This window comes from Solea solea, chromosome 19, assembly GCF_958295425.1.
Source record: "Solea solea chromosome 19, fSolSol10.1, whole genome shotgun sequence".
NCBI classification, from domain to species: Eukaryota; Metazoa; Chordata; class Actinopteri; order Pleuronectiformes; family Soleidae; genus Solea; species Solea solea.
The window spans coordinates 8,835,610-8,848,309 of NC_081152.1; the positions used below are offsets into that span (position 1 = coordinate 8,835,610).

The following is a 12,700-nucleotide window of genomic DNA, read 5'->3' on the forward strand; positions in this document are numbered from 1 at the left end:
TGAGCAAGACCCCAATGGTACATAGCAAACAGACAACAAGTGGATCCTTCTCAACTAACCACAAATGTGACCTCAAATCCTGCTCCCAAAATAAATCAATACTTTATTTCATTTGCAAAGATACAACATGTGCACTGTCCCTAATATTGTGAACCATCAACAGATCACATGATGTCCCAAGTGCTGTAAAAAAAAAAACTCTCCAATACACGATCCGAAAAAAACTATTTTGCTATTGTTTTTCACTTGGAAATATTCTTAATGGAGCGACTGAGGAGGTTGAGAATTGCACTGAATAGAAAATAGCTGGAGTAAATTGAAGTGAAAATGTATTCAGTGAAGAAGAGTGTTGAATGAAATAGACTGTCTTGTAATTTTACCCCACAGAGCAGCAGTTCTGCTTTGAACTCTTTTTTTTTTTTTTTTCTTGTGTACTTCAAGTGTCTAAGAATGCATTCCATCTGTTATCTGGGTCTGAATCCGAGCATCTTTTCTTCTATCTGGCTTTCAGACTGTGGGTGAAATGAATTAGAGTCGTCAGTAGAGGATAACTACCTGTGGTTCCATTATGTTGCTCCTCGGGCAAACTCACTTTACACACAGATACGATCACAGACTGCGCCGTCTATTGATGAGTCATCTATTGATTTGTGAATTGCTTAATCTAATTGCAAGAGGACGGGCCCCTCGCCAATTACTACAGGCTCGGAATAGTTGCAGAGTGAACAGTCGGAACAAATTTGTGAATTAATGTATGCGTAATACATTAAAATATAGCAATATCAATAGTCTACTATGTTCACAGTGTCAAAGTGTGTCAGTTTTGTAGGAATTAATGTTTATATCAAATTTATATGGCAATTAGTTAATAATCCTAAATCTACATGGTTTTAAACCTCAAGGTGTCATCCAGTACATAAGGATATATCCGTAAAAACGTTTCTGGTAATAAAAATTCCCAGAAATTGGCTGCTTATTGACTTTATAAAAAAATGTAATGGTTAGGGTTATCTGCGATCTAAAAAAATATCCAACACTGCCTTCAGATGTGCCACTTCTTTAAAGACCAAGTATGAGCTCATTTGATCATTTGTTGTTCTGTGTCAACCAATGAGTCAAATAATTAATCAAATAGTTTTTTAATTAATGATCTTTTTTCCTTTTTAATTACTGGCTAATATGTCCAACCAATGGACCCATAGTCTGAGCTATAAATGGTAAATTATTCATTATTTAACAACTGTTTTTTAAGACCTGTAGTTTCTCTGAGGTTGAAAACACTCATTTATATAACAACTCTAAAAAACAACTCCAAAGTTAAAATAAGATAAAAAAAAATAGCTCATCTCTTCACTGGCTGTCCTACAAATTAAATTTGCCCCTAGAAACGGGTTTATTTTGTATCTGCTCCCAAAAGCTATTTGTCCTTTGTCTGTTTCACTGATTTTCTCTATTTGGACCTGTCAACTAGTTGCTCCAGAAGCCAAAACAAGCATAAAACAGGCAATTAACGCAGTGTTTCATTAAGTCAGAACCTCAAATTCACGGGAGACACCGGAGAATGAGCAGATCAGCGTTCATTACATCACGTCATGGCGAATGCATCAATTCTTCAAAGCCTCAACTCAAACCATCGTGGGCATCTACATTATTCAAGACTAAGATATAAAGAGCACAGATAAATTGCTCAGAAGGAAAGAGCGAGAAAGCTGACGTTAGAAGAGGTAAAATGTGTGAAAAGGAAACCTGAATAAGTGAATGGACAGAAGAAGAAACAAATAATGAGATCATGTTTTCTCCTCTCCCTCAACTACAACTCTCTCTGATATGTATTCAGTTCTCTCCATAAAGGCTGCTCATGCTGCTGTGGCATTTTGCTCGGTTCACAGATAGGTTAACAACTCTCTGTAGGGCCTCTAACAGCTCCAACGACACGAGAGGATCATGTTGAGCAGAAGGTCAGCGAGGGGAGATTATGACTAGATTAAATGAGACATAAATCGGGGAGGAAATGGAAAATATGCCCAAAACAAATCAAAGAGGGTAAAACAGTTTGTCAATACATGGACCCATTCTGCACATTGCTCAACGTTAATAACTTCCCCAAGGGTTCAGCCTTGACGTTATTCAGTCTGCAGTTATCTAGCCAACACACGCGGAGACTACTAATGCGCGCTGTAATGTCTCGTCTTCTTCTGTACAATAGCCCAGAGAGGATGCACCACTCTGCCTGCTCTGTAAACATCAGGCAAGTGACAGATAAACAGGAAAAAATGAGCTGTTACTCATTTCTTTGCCTCGTTGAAATGTATTTCAGGAGGCGGCAGGACCGCTCGCAGCCCGGCGAGGATGCAATTAGGCAGAGCAGCGCCTTGAGCTCGATCAGCAGTAATAATGCTCTCTGTGACAAGGCCAACACGCTGATACTCGCCAGTATAATGTTGACTGTGTTCGCCAAGTGTGGACATACCATTAGTTGGAAATCAAGAACTTTGACCCATAACATTTTGTGGTGAAGAAGATTTTGATTTATACCCCTGATTTATACGCAGGGGCGCACGCCGGCTGACGTCGAGATAGTCTACTTTTTCAGGTTTTCCATTAAAGTGTAATGTCAATTTAAACTGAAATTTTCCAAGGGTCGATAAAGGAGGAAGTCGCTCATTTATGTGTTTCCTGCCACTGCTGTGAAGCAAACTGGGCGTTAAGCAATAGATGGCACCAAAGTCAGTGTCAGCATCCAAGGCACAGCTTGATAAATAAAGAGCGCGTTTAGACGCACTTTGTTGCTGCCTCAGTTTGTAAATGTAATAATATAAGTAGAGTAAATGTTGTGGTTACTGCATCAGTTTCCTCCTCTTACTCGTTTTATCAGTAAGGTGGAAATTACTTCTATACTATAATAAAATGTCTATACTGTTTCTATTGCAGTCATTCACATCTTACCCTCAAGTGTAAAAACTAGTTTAAAGTGTCAAAAATGCACATTAAAACAGGCTGATGGAAACCCAAGAATAAAGAATAATTGTATGTATTATTACTTATTATTATACTTTTTTCTTTCTAGTCTAAAGGTCCTGTTTGAAGTATTTATGAGGGTTTATTGGCAAACATGTAATGTACTACTATCCTTAAGTGTGTTTATATAAAGGTAGGTCTGCTTTAAAAATAAAATAGTTGAATTTTTGTCGCCTTAAATTAAAATTTTATATGTACTTAGAACAAGGGCCATGCTTTATGGAGGCCCAAACGGACAAACCAGCCACGTGTTAAGCAAATAAAGAAGAACAACATCCTTACTGGTATATGAAGGCCACCTTAGTTCCCTGACTCGCTTGGGAACATATGGGACGTCCATTTCTCCGTTTGTTCAGTTTAAATCTCACCCTTAGATGTCACTAATTCATAGACACGTAATAAATCTGGAGATAATGTTCTATCAGGACCCAAATGGTGACTTTGCCATTCATTAAGCAATAAAAAAAGCAAACATGCCCCTCTGGTGTCTCAGAAATGAGTTCAGGCTGCGAGGAAGCCTGGTCTTTGGCCACATGTAGGGGACTTTTCACATTCACTCCTCTCTGTGTCTGCAGTCAGTCCTCAGGCTACATAGACAAGAAAACACAAAACAATCAGGGGCATTTTGTTTCCGCTGTGCATCCTAAGCAGAATTAACAGAATCAGCACTGCTGCTGAGCCACAACATGACAGTTTTTTACAGGCGACTGTCCCTGACACACTTTGAATAATTTAGCCACTACTTGGTACCAGTCATCACGCCCACAGTCAGCAAACAGACTATTTCTGGCCATAATATGAATGCTGATGCTCGTGGGCACGAAGGAGATATAAAAAGTCATTAAGAAAACATGGTTATTGCAGGATTTAAGTGGACTTTCCCACTCAGCTCACAACAGCTGCATTTAAAACACTCTAGACCTTGTATTTGAATGGACAGTATATAATTATAGTCTTACCTAAATCGCATTACCAAATAATTACAAGTAGATTTCATTTCAAATATAAATACATGCTGATTAATTTGTAGATGTTGGAGATAAAGAGTAAAGTAAGCGTAAAGATATGCTGTTGATAATGTCTGTACGCTTAATAGGAAGCTGGAGCCAGGACCTTCACAAATGTCAGATTTTTCCTTTCAAACGGTGTAAAATCTAACATTTTCACTTCAGTTAATGGAAACAAGTCAAATCATTTATTTGCTTCCTCATTCAGACTTCTCTCGTGAACATTTTTCTCATCTCATCATCATCTGACGAACAGGCTTTTTGGTGTCGTTAAAGCTGAGCCTGAATCAACATGTGAGTGTAGCTGCCTGTTGTATTGATATTGTTTGAAACAGTCAGAGTTATTGTGCTCTGTGTCTGCCATCTGTGGATGGCAGACACAGGGCACAGTGGGTGGGTCCCAGTGGGTGGGTCCACCTCTCCTGGGACTCTGGGTGGACTGGGGAAACAGATTGAGTCTGTTTTGATGAGGATGCTGGACTCTGTCCGCTTGTCTGGCAGATCAGCTGACCCGACAGTAAATGCATGCAGTGAGATATTTGAGGGCATGTGCTTTTATACACTCTTGCCTTTGCAGCAAGAACACCCAGGCTCGCAAGGGCCTTTCTGCATGGAGTTTTGCATGTTCTCCCCATGTGTGCGTGGGTTTTCTCTGGGTTCTCCAGTCCAAAAACATGCAGATTTTGGCATTAGGCCCCTGTGTATAATGACAATAAAGCTCATTCTATTCTATTCTAAACATCACACCACACAAAATCTAGTCCTAATCCGTATAGTCCTGACTCATACAGACAGCTTCTCTCTCTCTCTCTCCCTGTGTGTGTGTGTATGTGTATGATTGTGTGTTTGCCACAAATCTGAAGCAGGAGGAGAAGGCGGCACGTCCCACAGCTGCGTCTCTGTCCCTCGCTGCAGAAGCTCAGTCCATTCCTGTTGTCATTTCCAGCCTTGACCTTTAGATCGTAAACCACAGAGAAACTATCAGGAATATACCTTTATTCATCTGATTTACTGCTCACTCTGTGCTCCGCTCCACTATGCACTTATCTTCACACATAGTGGGACTTTAGTACGTTATGTAAAAGTGCAGTGTATGCTGATACTCGGTGTTCGCAGACAGCGGGGAGGTGGAAGTGTGCAGCACGTGGTTCAAGCAGCGTCAGGCAAAAACACACTGACCATGTTTCCTCCCCTCGTCCCTGCTTCCTCAAACAAAGCTGGGTATGTTTTGCTGCCTCTGATGTGTTACGTCACCCAGCCTCACATGAACGGAGGAAGACTCTCAGACGTGTGAACCAGTCTCTGCTCTGTATCCTCTGTCTGAAGTTGATGCAAGTGTGTGTGTGTGTGTGTGTGTGTGTGTCTCACTCTGTGTGTGCATGAGTAAAGGATTAGTCACTAACAGTGTGAACTGTCATGGTCAAGGACAAAGCCCCAGCTGTGCACATCTGGATCCAGCTGTTTCTCTTAACTCTCACCACATCCTTGGAAAAAGTGAAGTAGGAAGTGTGCTATTATCCAGTGCAATGAATTGTTTGGTTACAGTTTTAAAGCTGGTGTGTGTGTGTGTGTTATGACCAGGATCAGGACTCGTGAACATGGTGGGTGTGGGGTGTGAAATGGTGTGAAAGTGCTGTTTGAGGGGGAAAATACTGAAGGCAGGAAAAGGGTGAAAACAGGGGATTATCAGGTCTGGATTAACCAACAAGGGAGGCCTAGGGCAAAAATGAACCTAACCTTCATTTCCCTTGTGTGTTTATTAGGGCTGTCACATGTTATCCAAAAAGGTCAAACTCGGACAGTTAAACGCCCTCATCATTTCAGTTATTACTATGGTGTTTTAATTTGTGAGCAAATTAAAACACATACTTAACCACAAATCACAAGAGAGTGAATCTGAATCCTTGGAGCAAATCATTTCATCTCTTTTCTTAGTTGTTTTTCCAGCTTGAAGATGAATACTCCATACTAATGTAACTAAATCTACATTTAGTCGATTTATTGCTCATAGGAAGGTTTAAAAAAAAGAACTACACGGATCAAAATCTTACCTCTGCTTTCCTTTATGCATCATCATCTCCTGTTTGTCACTATTTCACACTGCCTGCTTTAAGTTAATGTAAGTCCAATGACATGTTACAAGAGTAAATCAGTGAAACAGAAGAATTTGCTATGAATTAGACATCAGGCGTGATTTAAAATGCTTCACTTCAGGAAGTCGTCTTAATGTCCTAATAAAAACATTAGCGAACAATGAGAAGTGAAACACGATATAGGTACAGTAAGGTAAGGAAAAAAAAACAAAAACATAAAAGTTGCAATAAAAACTAATAAATAGGAGAACAAACTGATATAAAGTAGTGTTAGTAAAGGAGTAATTAAAACATTTGGTTATAATTTGTGAAAGCAACATTCATATTCTGTTTCCAGCTCTGCCACAATCATATTTTCCACTTCCCTCCACTTTTCCACTGATTTCTGCCTCTCTGTCTCTGCCGTGTATCTGCAGGGAGGTTGATTTCAGGAACTACACTCTGCTTCAGCTGGACGAGGAGTTCTCTCGGGGACGAGGTCTCGATGTCGGGGCCCGAGCGTGGAAGGGAGGCAACGTGCTGCTTTTCTTCTGCGACGTTGACATCTACTTCACAGCTGACTTCCTCAACAGCTGCCGGCTCAACACACAGCCCGGTCAGACAAACAACACCTGCTGCACACACACACACACACACACACACACACACACACATATATACATACACATTGCATGATACTTCATTTCCCAGTTTCTGACAGCACCATCTCTCTCTACATCTTAGGTAAGAAGGTTTTTTATCCGGTGTTATTCAGCCAGTACAATCCCACTCTGATCTATGGAAGCCCTGAGCACATCCCGACTGTGGAGCAGCAGCTGGTAACACACACACACACACACACACACATTTGTTCCTCTGTAGTTAAGACATTCATAGATATAATGCATTCTGTAGCCTCATACCCTAACCCAGTGGCCCGTGGGCCAAAACCGGCCCGCCAGCATCAGTATCTGGTCCGGCAGATGATTTAACAAATCTGATTTTACATTTTTTGCTTATCTTCACGAAAACATTTCACTTCAGAGCTTTTATTGTGGACAAAATATGAAACTTATTCAAACACATTCTGTTGCCAATATTGACAGTAAAAGATATTGACAGAAAAATAAAAACACTGCTGTTGTCATGGAGACAGCCAAGTTTGGGGAGTAAATGTCTGTAAAATAACTACTTGCATGTGTTAGGCTCAAAGAAGAAGGAATTCTTAAAATTGAAATGATGCACAATAAATATTAACAGTTTGAGTACGTGTTGTCTTCGTAACAAGCTGCGGATTAAAAACAACATCCACATTATTGCTAGCTTCTGGCAGCAAACGTGGGTTTTTGTTTCTGACTGATGAAGATACAAAAACACATGTGCTTGCTGAACCCTGCCAATTTCGATTACATGCCTAATCCCAACCCTTACCTTAACCCGAGTGTGATCATTTGAATCCTAACCCTAACGTCATGTCATAAAGTTGCAAGGACCTGCAAAAATGTCCTCACAACAATGGGTTTGCACCAGCATTGGTCCCCGCAACATAATAAAGACGCACACACCTTAACTCTGTCCTTTTTTTGTGCTTGCTGCAAGCTACTTGTGGAAAACATCATGCTGCATATAATGTGATGATTTTATACCTGGAGGGTAGAGGAGAAAAATATTCCCTTCTCCGGCTGCTCGGTGTACAAATCCATAACAATCCTGTTCAAGAACCTCCCTGTAATATCATGCTGATATAATACTTCTGTTAACACACTGGCTAAGACTGGCATCCCTTTGTTCCTGCAGGTGATCAAGAAAGAAACAGGATTCTGGCGGGATTTTGGTTTCGGCATGACCTGCCAATACAGATCTGACTTCATTAACATAGGTAAAGGAACATTAGGTAACATAGGTGGACAAATTAAATGAACCACTTCACTTTCTAGTCTAGTCTTTCTAGTGTATCAGGGATGCATGATATTATCGGCACGATATCGGTATTGGCAGATATTGGGTTTAAGATTTATTATCGGCTATCAGCAAACACACCAAGATCTGCAGATATGACTAATAACTACAATAGTAGGCTAAATTGGCTGCTACCTCCTTGTTTTTTAATACTGGCGCCCTCTACAACCATCATGTTTTTGTGATTATTTATTTTGCTCAATGAAGAAATTGTATATCTACATCTGCGGCGACACGAGTATGACAGATTTTATGTTAAGTATCGTGCATCCCTAATGTATGTATTAATGTATGCGCATTTTGTCACTGTGACTTTCTTTTTGTTTTCAACTCATGTCTTTTCTTTGATGCTACAATCTCTTGTTTTTATACCTTATATTAACTTAACAAAGTGCTGGTATGCAGTGCACATTTATAGTCCTTTTTTTTACGTTTTTCTACTACATTTTTATTAAGAGTCTGACACGCTCTCGACACTTATGTTTAGTCGTCTCTTAATTAAATAAGGTTCATATTTGCCATACACACATGCACCTATCAATCCTGTCATAGCAGAACAGGAACCTAGACAAAATGTTTATTATTTTTGTACAATATTCCATTATTATGTTCATCTGGAATTGCAATTGACTATATTATTAACACCCTGTGTACACACACAAACACACACACGCAAGTGAATGAAATATTAATCTGCCAAGTTCAAAATCCCTGTCTTCTCTCTGTTTAGCCCTGCAGCGTTTGTTGAAAAATAAACGCTTAAGACACTTAAAGTCTTAAGTGTGACACAAGATGTAAGCAAAAGAAAAGAAAAAAAAAAGGCATGAGGGTTCAGTCGTGTGAAGATGATAGAAACATGCCTGATCGAGAACTGCACGTGCCGACAGTTCCACTTAAACAACCAAGCAAACGGGCAGGGCAGGCTGCGGGGAGAAAACTGATCATGTGATCACATTGTGTTCACTCATAATCCCGTCACCAGACTGTTCAAGACTAAATGGAGGGGATCATTTTACATTGAAAATGTGTGCTCTGTCAATGAATGGCAAAGCAGATCAAGTTCTCCATGAACAATTGCCTGACTACAAGCTCTGTTGCTGCTGTTTCTGCACCATGCAGCTCCAAGTTTCCCAAATGGATGGATGGATGGATGGATAGATAGATATTGCAACGCGAGGTAATACACGACAAGATAAATACACACGGAAAACAACAGAAATCTAACAATAAACTCAGAGCTACTCAGACGTGGTGCCACTCTAACACATAATGAAGTCTGGACAAATAATTCTACATAAAAAAAACCCACATATATAATAGATAAAGAAGCAATTGGCAAAGAGCTCTCTGTCTGTCTCTGTGTGTGTGTGAGTGAGGAGAGAAAAAGAGAGAGAGGCTATGGGTCCTGTAGAGATGTTGGCAAAATTTGATGGGATGTGTGTGTTCTTGTAGGTGGTTTTGACATCGACATCAAAGGCTGGGGTGGAGAAGATGTCCACCTCTACAGGAAGTACCTTCACAGCAACCTGCTAGTGGTACGAGCACCGTCGCGAGGCTTGTTCCACCTGTGGCACGAGAAGCACTGTGCTGACCAGCTCCCGTCCGACCAGTACCACATGTGCATGCAGTCCAAGGCCATGAACGAGGCCTCGCACAGTCAGCTGGGGATGCTGTTTTTCCGGCATGAGATCGAGGCTCACCTCCGCAAACAGAAGCAGCAGCACAACTCAAATCCCAAGAAGACATGAGGACACAAAGATTGCAATCAGTTAAACTGAAACACGTTCATCGGTAAAATCTCTACATACTTCAAGAACAAAGAAACATCTTAATATGACAGGTAAGGAAAGCTGTGAAATAACGGCAGTTGAGTTAAAAGTACAACATTTCCCATTAGAAATAAATGTTTTTTTACTTAGGTAAATCATTAATGATTTAAAGTACAGTGTCCACCACTGTCAGACCTGAGGCAAATCCAAACTCTAGTACTGTAGGCTGTAAACTCACATGTAATAGAGAAATCGATGTTCTTAAAATTAATCCTCAGAAACAGCGTGAATAATCATATTACCAAAACATCAGACTATTCATTAAATGAAAAATGTGAAGAATTTATATTGAACTGTTACAGGATTCAGAGACTGCTGTCGCTCTATTGTAGCAAGGACAACATTTTGTCAGGCGAACTCAAACTGACTGGATGGCTTGAGGCATTTTTTTAAAATATTTCTTTTAGGATCCAAACAGCTGTAGTGGACTTTTCATTGTGTCATCTGTAATTCCAATATCTATGTGAGATTATTTCTCAGTTTTAAGAGGCCTTACTTTGAGGTCAACCTACAGGGTTTTATAGGCAGTGAAGCGTGGCCACCTAGTGGACTAAATATGAATATTGTGTAGATGAATAAACAATGAAGGACATGTTCGAAGCCTGTAGAATGGCCTTATAGAACATTCGGTTTTAATAAATTATTAATAAGTAATCTTATTTTCTATTTATGTTTGTTGTTGTTTTTTCTAAATGTCATTGTTTATAATTACTTTTCTGTTTTTCTCATTCAAAATGCAGTATTGTGCGCTTGTGCCATTCATCTCTTTGATTAAGGGTTTAGTTTTGAGTAAAACATATATATTTTATTTAGGTAGTTGATGGTAAAAGGTTTACTCTAACTCCTGAATAGGATATATTCTGTATGTGTGCCCTTAATATATTGGAAAAAAAATTCAATTTAAAAAGATAGAGCATTGGATAACTAATTTGTGGCCACAGAAATGACTGACAGTACTGTTCACTGTCATCACTGACGATGACTTCATGACAAAGTCAGAATAAGTGTTTCAATCTTTATATGGAGCTCTCTCTCTCTCTCTACATATATATATATATACATATATATATATATATTAGCCAATAAAATGTGACTCTTTTGTTATAAGTTAAGTCCAGAATGCAGCAATGACAAAATGTTACATAAGTCACAAAAGTCACAGAAATCATGGTATAGAGAAATGACCATGTTTATATTTGTTTTAATGTAGTTTCCCATTAATTTAGTTTTTTATTTTATTTTATGTTTTTACTAGCACTTATTCAGTCAATAAAGCAATTCAAAACAAGGTATGCTGTTGGTGGTTGACCAAAGATGTGAAAAAAGCACTTTTTGAACTGTGTTCTTGTTTTGTTTCATTGAAATGTTCCTTGTAATAAGAAAATATGCTTTATTTACATTTCAAACGATTTTTTCACCTCATGTAATGTCATGTAAATTAATTAAATAAAACATTTGTATGTATATATTTAATTAAAAACGTGTTTGCTCAAGTACGATATACGATAAACACACAAACTCATACTTAAGTATGTCTTCCAAAATGTCAAAAAAAAGTAATACTATAGTATGTCCTCCAAAATGTGACAAAAAAGTCATGCTATGATATGTCGTGCAAAATCTGACAAAAGGGTCATAGGTTAGTATGTCGTCCAAAATGTGACAAAAAAGTCATAGGTTAGTATGTCGTCCAAAATCATGAAAAATCATCATAGTATACTATATCGTCCAAAATGTGACAAAAAGTCATACTATAGTATGTCGTGCAAAATCATGAAAAAACATCATAGTATAGTATGTCATCCAAAATTTGACAAAAAAATCATATGTTAGTATGTCGTCCAAAATCATGAAAAAATATCATAGTATAGTATGTCGTCCAAAATGTGACAAAAAAGTCATACTATAGTATGTCGTCCAAAATGTGAGAAAAAAGTCATAGGTTAGTATGTCTTCCAAAATCATGAAAAAACATCATAGTATAGTATGTCGTCCAAAATGTGACAAAAAAGTCATACTATAGTATGTTGTCCAAAATCATGAAAAAACATCATAGTATAGTATGTCGTCCAAAATGTGACAACAAAGTCATATTACAGTATGTCGTCCAAAATGTGACAAAAAAGTCATAGGTTAGTATGTCCTCCAAAATGTGACAAAAAATTCATAGTATAGTATGTCTTCCAAAATGTGACAAAAAAGTCATATTACAGTATGTCGTCCAAAATGTGACAAAAAAGTCATAGGTTAGTATGTCCTCCAAAATGTGACAAAAAAGTCATAGGTTAGTATGTCCTCCAAAATGTGACAAAAAAGTCATAGGTTAGTAGGATGTCCAAAATGTGACAAAAAAGGTCATAGGTTAGTATGTCGTCCAAAATCATGAAAAAACATCATAGTATAGTATGTCGTCCAAAATGTGACAAAAAAGTCATATGTTAGTATGTCGTCCAAAATGTGACAAAAAGGTCATACTATAGTATGTCGTGCAAAATCATGAAAAAACATCATAGTATAGTATGTCATCCAAAATGTGACAAAAAAGTCATACTATAATATGTCTTCCTAATGTGACAAAAAAGTCATACTTTAGTATGTCGTCCAAAATCATGAAAAAACATCATAGTATAGTATGTCGTCCAAAATGTGACAAAAAAGTAATAGAAAATATGTCGTCCAAAATGTGACAAAAAGTCATAGTATAGTATGTTGTCCAAAATCATGAAAAAACATCATAGTATAGTGTGTCGTCAAAAATGTGACAAAAAAGTCATACTATAGTATGTTGTCCAAAATCATGAAAAAACATCATAGT

At 38.3% G+C, this 12,700-nt stretch overlaps 1 protein-coding gene across 2 annotated transcripts in view; it reads left to right on the forward strand.

The window, feature by feature from the left end:
* Positions 1-11,349, forward strand: part of csgalnact1a (chondroitin sulfate N-acetylgalactosaminyltransferase 1a) — a 30,069-nt gene extending 18,720 nt beyond the window's left edge. For both annotated transcript variants that reach the window (XM_058618039.1, XM_058618038.1), the window contains 4 exons: positions 6,535-6,713; positions 6,842-6,936; positions 7,895-7,976; positions 9,509-11,349. In XM_058618039.1, coding sequence (XP_058474022.1) covers positions 6,535-6,713; positions 6,842-6,936; positions 7,895-7,976; positions 9,509-9,804 — 652 coding nt within the window. In that variant the 3' untranslated portion in view covers positions 9,805-11,349. The remainder of the gene's footprint in view (positions 1-6,534; positions 6,714-6,841; positions 6,937-7,894; positions 7,977-9,508) is intronic.
* Positions 11,350-12,700: the final 1,351 nt, after the last annotated feature.